This window comes from Pseudopipra pipra, chromosome 6 (genome assembly GCF_036250125.1).
Source record: "Pseudopipra pipra isolate bDixPip1 chromosome 6, bDixPip1.hap1, whole genome shotgun sequence".
Classification (NCBI taxonomy): Eukaryota; Metazoa; Chordata; class Aves; order Passeriformes; family Pipridae; genus Pseudopipra; species Pseudopipra pipra.
This window is the reverse complement of record NC_087554.1, coordinates 25,037,757-25,056,674: the sequence shown is the minus strand read 5'-3', so window position 1 is coordinate 25,056,674 and position 18,918 is coordinate 25,037,757. Positions and strand designations below refer to the sequence as shown.

Below are 18,918 nucleotides of genomic sequence, written 5' to 3'. Positions count from 1 at the left end.
ATCACTAGTAAGTGACATATAAGTATTGTAAAACAGATGAGAAAGAAGTAATTAAAATATAATTAACAATTAATTTACATGACAACACGCCTAAGCAAAAAAAACCCCCCCAATCATTATAAATGTAACAGGAAAAAGATTATTATACTAATAAACATTTTGAGACATTAGAGAAATAAACCAACCCAATGGCAGAAAATAGCTGCCATGAAATAATACTAAAAGTTTGCATCATTTCCAGAGTGATTTTAAATAGCAGTCTCATGTCAGGAAAAAACAACCAAGGACATGGTGTCATTGAAAAAAAGAAGAAAGAAAGGAACCACAATGAGGTAGGATTATTAGGGAAAATATATATTATCTATTCTAAAACCACAAAGATCTTAATAAGAGGTTTAAAGAAAAAAAGAAAAGAGAAAAATGGTTGTAGTCTTACATATCAAAGTATTTTTAAAGCATTTGAATGAGCTGTACCTTGTGAAGATGCTTCTCCACACCTCAAGTTACCTAGAAGAGAATGATCGCATAGCTGAATTGTGTTCAGAAAGGTTTGGATAACTGTGTTTTAAATATTTGAGATAGAATGAATTCATTTAATAGAATGAAAAACACTCATGAAAAACAGGCAACATGCATTTGTGCTAAATGAAGTTCCCTTTTTTAAGTAACGTAAAGCTCACTGAGTAAACAGAAGGCAACAGACATGATACATCTTGTACAGCTTTTGGCACCGTCTCATAAGACACTTTTATAGAATGACATTTTAAATACAACTAGGGCAAGGTGTGCAAGCATCTGATAGAAGAAAACCGTGGTGGTCATTAGTCATGACTCATCAAAACACAGAGGCACATCAGAAAGACACATTTCGGGATATATCCTGTGCTCTGTTTTATATACTGTGTTCACTACCAACGTAGATGATATATTACTATGATTATAAAATCTGTGCTGTAACAACTGATAACCTCAAAACAATGGCAAAAGGATGCAAACACTAGAAAGAATGAGATCAAAAACCCCAAATCGTACTGACGAATTGGACAGGTTGTCCAAAAACAAACAAGGGAAAAAACAGTACTGAAAAATATTTTATCCTTAGGAAAAGAATGAAACATGAATAAACTGTGTTGAATTCCGGACTAGACAGAAATACAGCAAAACCAGATCTTAGGGTTGTATGGATAACCAGCAATATAAACCAATAGTGCAGTATCACTGCCAGAAATGTGTTTAATTCTGGAGCACATTAACAGGTGTGTCATATACAGGACAATTTGTTTGGTTTCTTAAATTCTCGTGGTACTGAAGCCCCAAGTGGCATAATGTGTCTGGTCCTGGATTAACACCTAAGAAACATAAACACAGGTGAAGAGAAGCAAGAAAATAATAAGAAGAAGTTTATGAACCAAACCCTTGGAGAAAAAGCTGAAAGAATTAGGTATGCCTAGTCAAGAAAACAAAAGCTTCAAGCAAGATGCATCTTTCTGACACATACAAGCTCATTACAGAGATGTCGATCAGCTATCCTCTATGGCTCCTGTAGAAAGACGTGAAAGAGTCAACTTGATTTGCAGCAAGAAATGCTTAAAAGATTTTGATCAGCATTCCAGCTAAGGATTTTTCAACACTGGAGAAGACTATCTAGGACGACTGTGAAATCTCTTCCACTGGATTTTTTTAAAAACAAAGTTTGATAAGCATGCTGGCACTAGCCTTGATATATTTAGTCTTGATGCAGTGCAGGCTAGACTAGGCGATCTCTTAGGACTCCTCCCAAACTTAAGTTCCACAATGGATATAATTCAGAAAATTCTAACTAGAAACATAATTTCAAACTCTGCACTCTGATTGATCAAATTCTGTGTTACTAGTAAGCTCCACTAAATAAACAGAAAAGCCAGGAAAATAGTAAATTGTTCCCAACAGTTCTCTAAGTTTAAAATAAAATCACAGGTTCCATGCTCTCCGACTATGAGATTTTCCAGTGGCCCTTTCAATTTCTATAATTATTCCACTGGTACATTACCCACATCAGTTCTCTCTGCCATATCACCAGTGAACTAAAGAGGTGGTAGCTTGGAATACCAAATAGTTAAATTCAGGATTTTACCCATACATAGGAAGATGCAGTGAGACAGTTGGGCCTCCAACTTCACTGTTGGACCTGTAAAGAAACAGTTTAATTTTCCAAAGAGTTGAGGGTCCTACAGTTTTGCATCTGATGACCTAGTTTGTAAATTATAGTCTCTGTGTTACACACATTAAATGAAATATTAGCATCGACTTATATTTTATGTTATCACTTTTTCCCTTGTTGCCTTCCCTGAAGTTTTCTAAGTAGCAGCACTACTACTGTATACCCACATATGCTCAGAGATGTCATAAACATTCAAATACTGTCACCATTGTCCCTTACAGCGTTTCTCAAGTTACTGCTTATTTATTTTTAAGAAAACAGTAATTCATTTGCCATCTTCTGCAGTGTTACCACAATTGTTTTCATTTACAACAAAATAAAACTCATGTTAGCAAGTCAGAGTTTATGTGTTACTTGATTTTCTTCACATTTCATTTAACTGTTGCTTTTTAAGCATTCCAATTGCACATTTGTTTTGGGAAACTTTATGATCATCTGATGGACCACCATTAATTCTACTTTGCAGTGCAGAACAGTAAAACTAGAGATTACATTAAATGACTACATTCAGAAGCTGAGATACAAAGAATCATGCAAAAGATCCTTTGTAATATAATGGGCAAAGTAGAGATTCATCTAACCCCATCCCTTTTTTGTGTGTGTCTGGAAGGTGGGACTGAAACCAACCTGCCAGGCCATTCAACTTTCTGCTCTAGGGGACAAAAGAAAAAAAAGGAAACAAAACCCTAAGTCAATTAACTCTCAAAATAGGGGAAAAAAACCCCAAACAACAAACCAAACCTTTCTTCATGTTTTCTTTGAGACAGTAGCTCTTCCTGTGTCTCTTGAAATCTGGTTCTGCTCCTTCTTTTGCCGGTTCCCTAACATCCTCTGTGTAAAAATAATGCAAATACACCATCATTTATTACTGATGAGACTCCTCCCTGCAGTGAAATGGCAATTATCCAGGCCTTGCACAATGTCTGCATTGCAAAAGTAGCCGGTGGGCTAGCCTTAGGAACAGCACAGCTTATCTGGCACAGAAAAAAAGAAGAGAAAAGAGGAAGAGCTTAAAAGGAAAACGTTCTCTTGAAACCCAGCAGTAGAAGAATTCAGTTTGAAGACAGAAGCTTAACGACCTTTATTCTCCAAACACATTCAAATGGATAAGTAGCAAGTTGTGTCTCCTAAATTAATTTTTGACCCCACGGAGAAGTTCTTTTCTAAAGAACTGGAGACCTGTGTCTTTCTTTGACTCCCAGTTATTAATGTAATTTGCTATCAATAGTCTCTGTACTCAGATAAGAAGTTTGTGGTAAAAATCAATCACGCAATCAGAAAGAAAGGTGACCTTATGTCTTGGTATGTGGAATATCTCTGATGGGCTGAGTTTTCCTTTCTTAAAAGCCTAGAATACATGAATTGGGCCTGTAAAAGAAGCAAGTAGTCATGGGAATAGATGTGAAAGACATAAATGTATCTTTCCCTCAGCTCACAAACCTTTCTTATTTGCAGAAGCTCTGCCACTATAGATGTAAAAATGTAAACAGACAGATAGTTTTCTTTCTTGAAGATGATTCACTTCCAATGCTTCACTGGCGTGATGGTTTTGGCAAGTACCACAGCATACACAAGATATAACCCTTGAGTCTTTCTGATAAGACGTCAACTATATGCTTTCCTATCAGGTGCCTGAATCAGAGATCCCTCTTAACACCCCTCCCTCTGTCATATTAGCTCTTGATAAATGTGAATGAGGGAACAAATTAATTGCTCCTTACCAGCACTAGGTGAGACCTGAATAAAGGAACAGGTGGGAGCAAGATCCAGAGTTGCACACCCCCTCCACATGAGTCACCCATGCATATGCACACACATCCAACCTCCCTCCTAGTCACATATACTTGTGTCCATACCGTTGCAATTTTGGGATTTTAGGATACTTAACACATTAACATAACATTAGCATTCTAAGAGTTTAAAGGTTTGTGTGTTGCATTTTCATTTATGCTTCATGCTAGATCAGCAGAGTTGCTGGAAACTCTGTCAGAGACTTCAGCGAGCAAAACCCAACACTTTTAATGCTCAGGGAAAACCTTGTCACAGAGGCCACAGGTTTCTGTTGTTTCTGTTTCATGTAACTTAAAGCACACTAAGTACGCTTAGGAAATTTCAGAAATGGGCTCTAGTCACAGAATTTGAGAGAAACTGTGACCCGCATGTAAACTTTATGTATTCAAGGAACAACTCTTCCTTCACTAACATGGTCTAAAATTTAACAAATAAAGTTAGAACCTTAAGGACATATTTTTACTATCTAACAAGCTATTATCAGATTCAAACGCAGAATGGTTGATCTATTTTGCTGTGCTATAGAAACTAGAATGATAAAGTTAACAAATCCAAAGAAAAATTTAAAAATATTCCTCAGACAAAACTTAATTAGGTCCTAATTTTCTACTATATTCTGAAAGATGTTCCGTGTTTCCTCTAGTTTAGAATTAATTGCCATAATCTTCATTTAGTATTTCAGTCTCATATGGTTTATCTTCTTTCTCAGTAAGTTATTTGCATACTACCCTTTCCATCTCTCATCCTCTACTCCTCAACTTCTCTTCCTAAGTACTCCAAACATTATATCATCTTTGGTCTCTATCTTCACTTCTAGTGAATCCACAAAGATCCTACTCTTGAAAACACCTGGAGTATTGTGTAGCAGAAAGAAAAAAGACATTCATCCCTGTGTCCTCTTCTATTATGGAGTGAATGACCAGGATACTGATGTGTTCTTTTACTGAAAAAAATTCTGACTGCAGCTCCTGCAAAACAGCAGGGTTCCACAGTGCTGTCTTACAAAAGCCCTTTTGTGTATCTAACAAACAGAACTAATAATTGTTTTGAAGAATTCCACAGTTTTAATGAATCTGTGATATCCTTTCTTCTGTTTTTTTCCCCCTTGACTCCATCATTTGCATTTCCACGTATATGTTATAAGACAAAATACTTTCAGAGCATTTTGCATGTGCTAAATCTCTACTCTGCATACAGAAAATTATGTACCGAAATTTCTCATAAGAGCTGGGCAATATAGCCATCAGAGTTACTACTTGATTTCATCCCTAGACACAACAGGCACTCCCACTTAGATTTGCCTACTCTCTTGTGCACACACAAAGCCTTTACTTACTATAATTTTCTCACACAAACACCTTGTCTAATGGATAACAGACTCTGGCAGCTTAAGTTTGCAAGGAACATTTGATAAGTAGAAATAAAGAACGAAAATTGCAGGCCTTTTTGGGTTACCCCCCAGGATGAGCTAAGCCTTGGCTGTTAAAAATGCCTCCCATACCAGAATTTCATAGTGATATTTATTTTTACCAGCCATTTTATACTTTTTTTTTTTTTTGTTTGGCATGAGAGATCCTGCAAACTCTGCCAGAAATGGCTGTTTTTCTTCTCTGCATCATTAGTGGGGCGGCATTCCAACAGAGAAGGGTCACTCACTTGGTACTTAAGTACTTTTAAAGATGTTGTCCTTTCCTTCCTGGTGAGATAATGGGAACAGAAACTGAAGTAGAGTCTTTCAAGAGTTTGCTGTTACAAAAAAGCTAACTTTGATTGCTAACACTAAGCTCAAAATCAACTAGAATTTGGACAGTGCATTTCATACATGCCAGGAATCTATTATACAACTTACAGCTACCCCTGATTTTAAAATGAAGATATGGCCTCCATGAGCCATAGAGCCTGTCATAATACTATTTCTTCTTCTCTTAAGCAGATCACCCAGAATTCAGAAGTACTCCTATGACTGAGGAGTAGAAGAATATTTTAAGGCCTTTTTTTCCCAACAACTTATATTTAAAATACAAGGATCTCGGAGCTTGGTTAGACCTAAGTCGTTAGGTGAACATAAAATTCATCAATATAGACAGATCTCAAAATTAGATCAGATTGCTATTTACATCCTTTCTGTCCATGATTTCAAGAGGGAAAATAAAATCTCAGCAATCCAAATTAAAACACAGCTAACCAAGTAAATCAATGATGGCATAATGTTCACAGCACAGTTTCCTGTATGCTTATGACATCTTAGCAGTTAAGTATATTCTTGACTTAAGACTTCCAGGTACAATTACAGGCATCATGTTTAAGCTCTGTAATGGTACAAGTGCTGGCTACTTAAGAGAGCTGCTGCTATCATCATGTCCTATTACTAGCTGGAAAACACAGAGTTGTTTCCAGAATTCATCCTGTGGCAGATGTTAGGATTGACGAACTTTGTGCATCTTATTTCTCTAATGTCTGTTAAACAACAATATAAGTCCTATCTGTTTGTCTAAGTTTTACCTGAAGAGGTAAACTAGTATTAATACTGCATTATTAAAGGAAAATTATTCATTTATTTGTTGGGCAAAACCACTGTGCTGTTATGTGAACCAGATAAACAGTTCATTCATCTTGAGAAAGCTCAGATAAGACTAAGCACTAAAAGTACTGGATCTTTCTCTGTAAATCTCTCCTGAGGAATCAACAATATAAAAATATGGATTTCATCACATAATTTCATTGTGATTTTGGCTGACCGTTTCATTTAAGATAATCTTATTTTTAGTGCATGTGCTTAGCGAGTTTGGTCATAATCTATATAAGTGATTAGTAAGTCAAAAATTTAATGAGACTTTTTATGGGTTTGCAACTGACTCATAATCTTCAGTGCCATTGATTTTTAAAAGGTCTTACATAACAGAATCCTAATTTCACTTACAAGATTTCCAATAATTTACATAAATAATAGCATATGAAGATCTTATTCTCCATTTCTTCAGATCTTTCCTCAAAACTTATCTCTGCCATGGTGCCCAAAATAATAGATTATCAATAAAGATTGACAGTTGTTTAAGTCAATGTTTTTCTTCTCTCGGTATGATGTGGTTTTTGTGTGTCTTTTTGTTATCACACGTGCAATTTTATTAATTATTATATACGAGGTAAAGCTTATCTGAAAAATATGTGGGAAGCCTCAAAGAATACAAAGCACAACCAAACTCAAAAAAGCTGAGTTCTGCACAAGACAGGCTCTTAGCTAACTGTTCTAAAACAGGACCAGGCTTTGGACACTCAAAGGATGAACAAGAAAGGCTAGAGACAATTTCATAATGAAATGAAAATTCATCTTACATTGATTTCATAGAAGTTAGATGGAACAGTACTGAAGACTGCCCACGGCCTAGTTCTTTATACGTTGTAGTCGTAATGCTTAAAGCAACAGCATTTCCAACTGTCACCTGAAAAAAAAAAAAAAAGGAAGTTTGTTTCCTCTAATATGTCTAGCCTTTACTGTAATTACTTTAGCAATATTGTTAAAATTCTAAGCAAATGAAACATTTCATTCCAAGAAAATTAATAGAAGCCAGACAAAATGACTCAATCTGTTTAAAACTAGGCATTTCCTTTGGAATTTTTTGCTTGATATCTAGTCCTGTTTATTATTCTATATAATACTCTCTCTGAAAGAGGAGCTGTTTCTCAGCAGAACTTTGTCCAATAAAAAGAAAATATTTCAATTCAGCATTGATAGTATCACTTAAGAAGATGAACATAAAAACAGTGAAGAGTAAGCTAAGCAATTAACATAGTGGGGGCAAAGTATGAGGGACTGGAGGAAAACAGAAATCCAATGTAAGCTAAGTTGCTGAGAGACACTTATAAAACTGACACAGAAAGGAGTTCTTCAGTCCATGCACCTTAACATAGTCAAGACATTTTCTTTCATTATATAATTTAAACTACACCACTGACTATTTTCAAACTTGTGGTCACATGGATTCTTACATAACTAAGTTAGCCCAATGTACTTAAAGTATGATTTCTAAAAGGCTACTTAAACCACAAAGTGAATTAAGCCAAATCAAATCAAGGTCACATTAACTGTGAAAGAGGGCGTGCACAAAATGTATCAATGTGGTCTGACTGATCCTCACTGAATGACTGACTCGGCCACTCTTGTTCCTGATAGACAAAATCCAGCAATTTAAGACATGTAAGGGTAGATGACAAAAGTGTGCTCCATAGGCTTCCCCTAAAGTGAGACCTATACCACTGATAATCTACCAGGGAGTTGTGACAGAGAAAAATACGTTTTTGCACTGTCATTCCTCCAGCTGGGTCCAAAAGAACATTAAGCCCTTGTTAGATGTGCTCCTCTGGGGGCAGATATTAAACTTGCAGGTGGTTTCCAGTGACCCAGAAAAGCCTTCTCAATTTATTAAAATGCACTGGTCTAGGGTTCTAAAGTCAAGATGGGAAAACAAACTTAATACCTATGGCCAGGCTGGCAGCATTTCTCCCTTTTCAGGTCATGAGTGTGAGAGAGCAGGTGAGTGCTGCAGCTGATCTGTTATATCACCTAATCCTGGCTCTGGCAAGCCCAGAGAGAAATAATAGTAAACAGGGAAGTCTATAAATGGCTCCAGAAATGACATCTTGTTTTTATATAGTTTTCTTTGAGTCGTTAACAGTCAGGCGCCACTACTACTGAAACGTATCGTTATTAAAACCACAAATGGGATCAGTGTCCAAAAGGTTTCCCTTAGCTGTCTGAAGGAAATAGCAAAGTCTAACCCTTAGAGACCAAAGAGTAACAAGTGAAAAAAACCCCAGAAACTGGAGGGATATTAGAATGTAGTATTTAAAACTGGACTTTGAAGGCCTCTTGTAAATCAGTGCTCCAGATACTGATCAAGGATAAATTGTGGTTTACAGAAATGGTTTAAACAACAAAAAAGAAACACAATCTATGGAAGGCTCCTACCAGCTGAGCTGACCAGCATTATGGAAAAGGTTTTTAGATTTGGCTTTTGAACACCACTGAAACTGCCTGGACAATGATAAATGACTGCTTGTGAAAAGAGAGATCTTGATGCTAGTGTAGGAATTGTGCTCTTGAATCTAGTGATCACAAGAAGTCTATCAAATTCCATTTCTCATCTCCAACAGTGGCCTAGAACCAGATACCTCACTGGAAAGCTCTAGAAACCCTAAACTGAGCAGTTATAGGATAGATATCATGTTAGCAAAAATATTTTCAAAAACCCCACTAGTCAGATAATTGGCTTCATCATGAAGTAGGATACTTTGTGTACCTATAGATGAGTTCTTTTTTTCCCTATCCTTTTATGCGCAATAACATAATACTTTGTTTTCTCATTCTGCTTGAATATATCTACTTCCTTTCTAAATTCTGCTGAATTCCTGGCCTCAAAAATATCTTGTGTCAATATATTCTATGATCTAATTGTATCTATTATTTAAAAAATCCTATCTCTAAATTTATAGCCTATCACAAACTGCAAAACTGAACACATTGGAATTCTGAATGAGTTTCATTGTAGCAAAAATAATTTTAGATAGCATCATTTCATATGTTATGCTTAGCCTCTTTAAGACAGTCTTACATTTTTCCAGTTATTCTTCATGCTGGAGTGTCTCATTGTCTACTCCCTAAATTATTCTCTCTGCCCATCCTTGAAAGATGTGTATCTAAGCCATATGCTTTTAAAAGACAGAACAAAGAGAAGTGGTCCAGATAATTTTGTGGGGGATATTAATAGTTAAGTTATAACATCCTGTTTGCCCTTTTTAACTGTGGTTTCTTTGAGTATAGATTAAAGTTGAGCAGCCAATAGTCACCTTCAGCTCTTTCCTCCAGTGGAATAAAGGCAGGTTATACGCTTGTACAGGTGGTTAATTTAATTTCTGTTCCTTTGCATTTGTCATTAAAAACATAGACAACACTTCCAGTACCCCGCCTTTTTTTTTTTTTTAATTCCCAGGATTACATCTTGGGCTGGTATTTTTCTAATGGTGATGGAAGAAACTGCAAAGTAATTTGGGAATTTTAGCCCCATCCACTTCTGAGAAAGTGGAGTCCAGCAGGCTTGCTTCCAGCCATGTGAAGAGCTCTGCCTCTCCTACATTCCTGGGACAAAGGCCATTCCCAGACAAGCTTTCAGACAAAAACAAAAAGAACCCTGTGGCTCAGGACTTTGCTGCTTGTTTTTACTTTCTTGTACAGCAGGGACAATTCTTGTTGTTCCCCTTAAGTCCCTCTCCTGAGCACAAGGGTTGCAAAAATTCCAGCACAGGAGTGGTATGGACAGAAGGATACAACTGTAAAGGATCTCCTTGGTCACCTTGTCGGTCCCTGCACTCTGAGACAAGGTTGCTACACAGTGAACTTCATTACTTCGTTAACCCAGAGAAGTGGTCACAGCACCAAGCCCAGCTGAGTTCAAGAAACGTTTGGACAACACTCTCAAGCACATGAGATGTCCTGTGCAGGGCCAGGAGTTGGACTCGATGATCCTGATGAGTCCCTTCCAACTCAGCATATTCTGTGATTCTGTGATTTGAAGTTATTACAATTCACCTTCAAATTAAGGTCTTTCCCCCAGAGCTGTAGTGCTAATAGCCACTGGCAGTTGACACCTTCTGATTTCCAACCTAAATCTAACCAGAATGACTTTACACTCCTCTTGCCATTTCGGCTCTTCAGCTTGACTCACTCTTCTCCCTCTGAGGTGCCCCTCGGCCCTGGAGCAGCTGCCGCGGCATCGCCCACCGCCTCCTCCTCACAGCCTGGCCGCCGTGCTCGCCACAGCCTCTTCCCCAAGGCCATGTCACCATGCTCCTCCCAGAGACCCTTTCCACGAGGTCTCTCGGGGCTCCCACCCCTGCCCCAGCCCCTGTGGCCGCACAGACAGCCCGGGGGTGGCGGGAGGGGGCTGAGGCCGGGCGGGGGCGAATTTGGCCCGGAACGGTGGCGGCGAGGGGCGTGTTCCCAGCCGGGGCGAGCGGCCGAGCAGCGCCGGGAGCGTCGGGCGCCTTGGAAACGGGCGGAAGCTGGGAAGGAGCGGCGGCGGGAGGAGCAGGAGCAGGAGCAGGAGGATGCTGAGCCCCGAGCGGCTCTCGCTGCCCGGACCTGAGTACCTGGGTGAGGAGCTGGGCGGGGAAGCGCCGTGAGGGCGCCCTCCCCCGGGTGTGCTGCGGCCCGGCCCGGGGAGGGCGCGGCGGGGCCGGGGTGGCTGCGGCCCGGCCCGGCCCTCCCGGGGACTGTGGCGAGCGGCCCCAGGCTGGGCCGGGCTGGGGAGAGGGGATCGCAATGGCTCCGTGTCCGCCTTCTCGGCTGGAGAGGGGGCAGCAGTGGGGGGTTACAGGTCGATGTTGTAGGACGCTGCCTCTCCGGGTACCCCCGGTGGAGGGAGAGCTGCGGAGCTCTCTTGGGCATAGGGAGCATCCCTCCGGTGCCCTGAGGTGTGGCTTCTGTGAAAGCAGCGCCGGCCGGAGGGAAGTGAGCTGCAGTCTCCTCCCCTGTCCCGTTCCACGGTATCAGTGGTGGCAAGCAGTGTCCAGCTACCCTGTGCCAGACTGGAGCCTCATTTCACCCACTGCCAAACTGTTCTGCTCCCGGATCTCTGTGAGCATCCGCATTTTGTGCTCGTTTCCCAACACAGGAAGGAGTGCTGTTCTTATGTTGGGAGATGGTTTGAATGTCGGCTTCTGTTCTGAAATAACGTAGTGTTGGTAGTATTTCCACATAAAATGAAAATCTTTTAACCTGTGAAGCAGCTGCTCCATTGAAGACTACACCCATTTAAACTGGCTGTAACTGTTTCATGTTCCAAGAAGCTATGGGGCAAAGTGATTTGGTGTTATTGTGTCAAATAAAAATAATTAGGATGGAATAAAGTCAATATGACTTCATTTAATCACTAAAGAGGAGATGAATGAAAAGAAGTAAGCATTTGGAATGTGTTCAAGAGAGTATTTGTCAAGTGAAACTCTTCAGCCATTGCTTTCTAGGCCCAAGAGGCTATTTGGTAATAAAAGTGTGCATAATTAATTGTGCCTTTCCTGTACAAGGACCAGTCAGAAATGGAATGGATTGATTTGTGCTACTTGTTCCATCATAATTTTGCTGTCTCTGATAAGTCAAAATGGAACAAGAGCAGAGAAACACTGCTGGCTAATAGTAAATGGAAAACCTGTCCTGCAGGGACCAGACTAAAAGAGCTTGGCTTGTTTAGCCTAGCAATAAGAGGAGGGGTCCCACTGTGTTTCAAAGCATATCTTAGCACTAAAGAGAAATGAACTCTTTAAGCAAAGGAATGAGTGATCTAATTTGCCTTGGAGTAGAATCTCATTGTGCCGTTACTGGTCGCTGCAGTTGGGGTACTCTGTGCATACCTACATAACTGCAGTGCTATTGTGTGTCAGGGAAACTCAAGGCAGAAATAGGTTGGTTTAGTGCTCAATTTGGGGTGATTCTCATGAGACTCACTTTGCTGAAGCTCTTATTACTGATTTCAGTTCTGGAACTAGTTCAGGTATTTGAGAACAGTATCACAGTTCCATGCAGATACACTCTTTGGTTTTGTGCTACTCCATCACACTACATCAGCATTTCAACCTACACATTAAAAGAGAGGTTCATAACTTTTCCGGAGTTGCTCTAGATTGAAACTTGCAAAATTTCTTTTATTTTTTTCTAATGAGCCAAGTTGGTTTTAGGTTCATTTAATTGTTTTGAATGAAATAGGCACTTGAAACTTGTCAGTAAGGATTGAATCACTCAAAATGATCTAGGAAGCAGACTAAAAATTCTTAAAGTGTAAGAATAAATCAGTTTTCTGTTTCACATCTGAAGTTGAGAAATGAGACTTCTAAGAGATGTGAAAGATTGCTAGGTGGAAACAGCTTTACTAGTCACTTAAGTGAGCCTCCTTTTATCTTTGTTCTACATGCTGATTTGGAATTACCTTTTCATTTTGTACAACCTTCTAAATTATTCTGATATCGGGGTCAGAAAAAGACACACGTGTGTTGAGGAATAACTTGTATAAGAGTCTGTTCGGTTCATCACTTGGTGTGACCTTCTAGTTTAGATTGCAATATCTGTTGTCTATTAGAGAGGAAAAAGTGTTTGCTACCTGATGGTATTGTATTAGCTGTATTACCAATAACAATGCTTCTGTCTTTGTGAGACTTTGTAACTTACCAAACTGCTCACAGATCCTAAGCAAAGCATTGTGTATTAGCTGCAGGAAAGTGGTTAAAAAACAAACAACCAAACCCCAAGCTCCCCCTCCCCCTCTAAATAAACACACCTCCACATGTCTTTTTTGAAGTTGCCTTTATGTTTTCTACATGGACCTGGCATTCTGAAATCACCATTATTTGAATTTGTTCTACTGTGTGCCTCGAAGTCTCGTTAATATAGTTGTCTGAAGTGGGATTGTAAGCAACTGTGATAACTTTCACTTTCTATAATTTCATTCTGAAGTTCTCTTGCCCTAGGCTGCCTCGTAAGTTGTTCTCTGTGTCTCCCAGATCAGACGGCACTTTTCTGACCAAGCACGGGCAAACTTCACCTAACCTCTTTTTCCCCTTTTCCCTTTTGCAGTATCAAAAACAGGCCAACACATAAATTGAGCAGACAAAATAACCTAACATGCTACTTGGTGCATTACTTTTTTTCCCCTTTTTTTCCCTCTATTTGAGATGATTCTTCCACATCCAGGTAGAGTGCTAAGAGGGAAATAAAAGCAGTTGTGAGTTAAAACAGAAGTGAAGAGGGAGAGAATTGAGCATTCAGTTAAGATGAAAAATAATTGCAAAGCTTTGGTACGCCAGAGCTCCTGGAAAATAAAAATCAGGGCAACATGTCTCATGCCACAATGATTATGAGACATTATGTAGAAGAAAAGAGATGACCAATACTCACTGAGTAGGAAAGGAGATGAGGTCCACAGAGGTGGTAGGAAGGATACAGTGAAGATGATATTGTAACATTTAAACAGTGTTTTCACTGAATAAACAACAGTTATTGTTTGGGCATAGTGATGAAAATGTGTTTCTCATTTGATGGATGAGACTAGAACTACAGCAGGCCAAATGAGGCATATTTGAGACCCTTTTTCATACTTTCCTCATTATGGTTTAATAGCTGATGATTGCTGAGTTATTTGTAGCAGGCAATGGAGCCCTTGGTATATTGTTCTGCTCATGCAGCTGTCTTCTGAAGCTTTAAATTGTATTCCTTCCTCACTCCCCTTTTGTGTTAGGGAGGAAAAGCAGTAGAGTATTGCAAATTTATGAACTTTTATTTTTCTCTGTATTCTCCTCCCCTCTACTTCCCGACTCCAGGATGTGCTTTCTTTTCTTCCTTTGCCAATATAAGGCATGTAAGAACGCAAATACTCTGCTAGGGAATTGCCTTATCAGTAAAGCATGGGACTATTAAGTGCCAGAAACATGTTTGTGTTTCCTCATCTCTCTCATAGAAGACCTCAGGCTTCAGTGGTTAGAAAGAACATTTGTGCATTTACGAAACTGAGTAGGTCCCAACAGAGAACTTCAGTTGTGTAGAAACTTTACAGGTGCCTGGGATGTACTCTTCTTGTGAACAGTCTTAAGAAATATTGAGCTGGAAAGTTCAAGTACAACAGCATAATCAATGTATAGGCTACATTGTTATCCAGATATCTCAGCTGACACTGAGTCTCTTCCTAGCAGCAGGAAATTTGATGAGCTTCTATGAAGCAGTCTGGCTGAAGGAACTCATGGTCTAAAAAAAGAGAAGAGAATGCCTTTTTTTTTCTTGTTCTGTTGTACAGATAGAACTGTAATGTGGAAGATGAAATTATTTCCCCATTGATATATGAGAGTTTGCTTATAGAAATATTAGTTAAATTTGAATCCTCTTAGACTCTGTCTAATGCTTTCTCCAAAAGATGGAGGTTTCATCCCCAAACCTGCTGTTGCACCACAGGACTTCCATCTTAACTCGAAAGGTACAGGTGAAATCTGATCCTGACCTATGTAGAGTTCCAGAACTGGAGAGTACACAGTCCTTCTGCATATGTCCTAAGTATGAATAGGTAGGGAACCATTAGGCTACTTAATACCTTATAAGTAGCCTAATGGCTTATAAGATGGAATGACAGTTACTTCCACAATGATAATAATTACACTGCATAAGTTTAGATTAAAAAAAACCCCACCCAAAAGAAAAGATAGCTCAAAGATTGCTTTGGCAAGGTGGTGATTTCTGGCAGCCGTGTGCCATCGTGCAGGAGGTGTCTGCTGGAAGGACTTGGGTGGTTAAGTCAGTCTGTGTGCAGCCCCAGGAGCACAAACTAAAAGACTACAATATCATGGCTTGTGACTAATATGCTGATTGTTTGAAACAAATTTTCAGTTATGGTCAAGATTAAATTATAAATGGAAACATTTCTTAAATTTTGTGTTGAAAGTGGGTTTGAAACAGCGAACACACAAAATATGGTCTAGTTGTGCTGTGTGGCCACTGGGCGTGCGTTCCCAAGTAACAGTACATGTCTCACATTGTAGTGTTATCTCTGGTATGACAACCAGAGATATGACAAGGTCTACTTGCACTTTATTACATGTTCTGTCCTTCAAAAAAGACTTTGGTTTTGAGGGTTAATAGGAAATTACATTGCGAAGCTGTGCAAAGCTGGATGGAACTACAGCTGTACAGTGATACAGCTTTTAGGTTGATTATTTTGTTTATGTACTTCTCTTGCTCAGGCCATTTCTTAGCAATATCTGAAGAGATTAAGACCCTAATGATATCTGAAAAGATTAAAAAGAGCATCCTGAAAGACCATGAATGCTGGAAAAACTTCCAGATTCCACATGATTTCGTTCTTTAAGTATGCATCCTTACTCTTTCTCTCTTGCATCATTATTGTTTTGGTAATATTTGCATGAAATTGATTTTTGTTACTATTGATGTGTCTTTCCGATGTGTATAATACAGTAGTGTCTTCAGATAAGCTCCAATTTAGAGTAAAATATGAAAGGGAATTTAGCTATTGCTTTACGCTTTCAGAGATCAAAAAATGCCAGAAATATTTCAGATACATTAAAGCTTGTTATGCTCTTGAGCTTCTGATAACTGAAATGAATCATAATATTAATTGCATCAAGTAGTCTGTATTTTCAGCACTTCAATTGAGGAGGAGGCAAATAAGTAATAAAAGCTGGTCTTATTATCCAGGGATTCCCACTCCTGACTTTTCAGCATATACAGTTATGCCAGGAAGGAACCCACTGTAAAAATAAAAGCCCTCTTGTGTGCAGACAGAACAGATTACTTTGATAGACAGCTCATGTTCCGGAAGAAGTCATCTCTCCTGAAGAGTTAAGCAATAATGTAATAGATGATTTTATAATAATTTTATAAATAAGGACTTACCTCTGTAAGTAACCTGTATGGCTCTGTTCTACTGCTTCTTTAAATAAGGGATGTGATACATCTTTTACCATCTGATACCAATTTATTCCAATCATACTTTTTCTTCAGGTTGTTTGGCACACTTTATAGATAGTGTATCACCAGACCTCCCGATTTGAGGCCAGAGTAGACCAGTTATGGTGATCAATATGGCCAAGGTTGAGATGTTGTTTCAGGGAGTCCTTGTATCTCCTCTTTGGGGCTCCTCTCTTGCAGCAGCCAGTGGCAAGTTCACCATAAAGCAGGATCTTAGGGAGGCAGTGGTCCTTCATCCTGGAGATGTGCCCTGCCCAGCGCAGCTGTGTTCTCGTCAACATGGCCTCAATACTTGTGACTGCTGCTTGTTCTAGAACAGACGTGTTAGTCACATAATCTGACCAGTGGATGTTTAGGATTGTTCAGAGACAGTGTTGATGGAAGCGTTCTAGGAGTCGCAGGTGGTGTCGGTAAATGACCCATGATTCAGATCCGTATAAGAGAGTAGACAGCACTATGGCTCTGTAAACACTGATCTTTGTACTTTTCTTCAGGTGTTTATTTTGCCAGACTCTTTTATGGAGTTTTCCAAAAGCTCTATATGCCTTTGCTAACCTATTGTCTGTCTCTCCGTCAATCTTACCATCCGAGGAGATGAGGCTCCTTAGGTAATTAAACTGCTGAACTGATTTGAGCTCTGATTCGCCAACGGTGATATGAGGATGATGGAAGACTTCCTGAGGTGCAGGTTGATAGAAAACTTCTGTCTTCTTTAAGCTGACTGCCAGCCCAAAAAGCTCAGCAGCCTCAGCAAAGCAGGATGTTAAATGCTGCAGAGCTACTTCTAGCCATGATTTGGCACACTTTATTTTTAATTTGCATTATCTGCTGTGATTTTTAATTTCATCTTCTGGTCATCACGTATTTTGCTATTCCTTTCAAGAAATATGACAGGCAGCATCACTTCTTGGTAAGTGTGCTGGTATACTAACCTTCAGTTTTTCATCTTTGTCTTTAGGAAACTCAGTCTTGTTGGAAGAAGAAGCTTATTATCAATGTAGCATTAGGGGATTGCATCTAAGTTGTCAAACTGTGAAACTAATATGCAAAACCAGTATGGTTAATGTGATGAAGTTGCCAATGTGTGCTGAAGAAAGTATCACATAACTGATGCAAACAGTACTGTGGCAATTCCAAGGTCTTAATCCTCTCCATTCCTGAGCACTGCTGATAATAAAACCATTACATATATGCAGTATCATGACTTAAAGGTGACATGTATTTCCTTCCTTCCTCCTGAATTTCTGTCTTCGAGAATTTCGGTCCACGTATTCTGTTTCATGTAGTGATATTATTTGCATTAAATTTTCCTTCAAGACTTTCAAAATATCAATGCTTGTTCTTACCACATTTGTAATAAAACATATGAATTAGTGGATTTTTTTTTCTCACAAGTAGATTGAAACAAGTAATTTGGTGTCTTATAAAAAGACTCTTTTTACTATTTTAAATATGTGTGCAAAATTATTTGGTGTGGTATGGCTAAATGGAATTAGTTGTGAGTGTCTAATCTGTTGTAGAGAAGTTCAGTGAGATTGTGGATCAACTGTGGATGTAATCCTCATTGTGCCTTTTACTTGTAAGCTGCAGGAGATTTGTATGGCTTGGTCTGGCCAAGCTTGAATTGAACAGCCACTGCTCAGTCCTGAATTTGGTTCTGAGCCAAAAGTACATTCATTCCAAAATTAATTTTAAACATTGGGCATGTGAGTGATGGTGGGATGTGAGCATGTGAATGTGGTGGTAACACCATCAGAGGCCATTCTTTTAAGTGCTGCAGGAGCCAGCTTCGGAGGAGCTGTGCTGTGCATGTTGCTGCTGATTGGATGGAGGCTCCAAGTGTAACATCACTGCTAGTGGTTTAGTGATAAGAATTAAGATGTTCTGCTCAAAGGTATTTACTTAACATCAGGTTATGGGCTGCCTGCCTGAAAGCTCCTCTGTGAACTTATTCTGTCAGATCCCTCTGTGAAAGCTGCCTGTTAGTTCTTAAATCTGAGAGCAAAGAGTAGCACCTACCGAGTGAGTGAGGCAGGCATGCTTACTGAGTGACTGTGGTAGTTACCTGTGATTCCACAGTAGAGTTTACAGAATATGGGTTGCATTGGAAAGTTTTGTATGATTAAGGAGTTTTTGTTACAATAAGCCATAAACAAATAAATGCTGAGGATGATGCCCTGATGTATTACCTCCTGTGTGGAAGCTGCAGTATACTGGAGTTCTGTTAGGAAGAAAATTATTAGAGACAACAAGCTATTACAGCTTGTTTGGGCTTTACATTCTGATTTGGACTTGCTGCCTTATTATTGCAAAGTGGGCCTCAAAAATATGAGCAATATGCATACCAATACATCATTATCCCTGAGTTTTCAAAAAGTATTAAAAGATATGACTCATCTCATTTATTTTGCACAGA

The 18,918-nt window shown here is 39.2% G+C and overlaps 1 protein-coding gene and 1 long non-coding RNA gene across 2 annotated transcripts in view; one reads left to right on the top strand and one right to left on the bottom strand.

Annotated features, from left to right (window-relative positions):
• Window positions 1-644: 644 nt before the first annotated feature.
• Window positions 645-10,935, bottom strand: LOC135415755 (uncharacterized). Its single transcript, XR_010431261.1, has 4 exons — window positions 10,711-10,935; window positions 7,325-7,431; window positions 2,942-3,031; window positions 645-2,167 (listed from the first exon to the last, which is right to left on the bottom strand). It is a non-coding gene; the product is annotated as an uncharacterized LOC135415755 (long non-coding RNA).
• Window positions 10,935-18,918, top strand: part of CSTPP1 (centriolar satellite-associated tubulin polyglutamylase complex regulator 1) — an 84,693-nt gene continuing 76,709 nt past the window's right edge. The window contains exon 1 of the mRNA XM_064657979.1: window positions 10,935-11,138. Within this exon, the coding sequence (XP_064514049.1) occupies window positions 11,093-11,138 (46 nt within the window). The 5' untranslated portion in view covers window positions 10,935-11,092. The remainder of the gene's footprint in view (window positions 11,139-18,918) is intronic.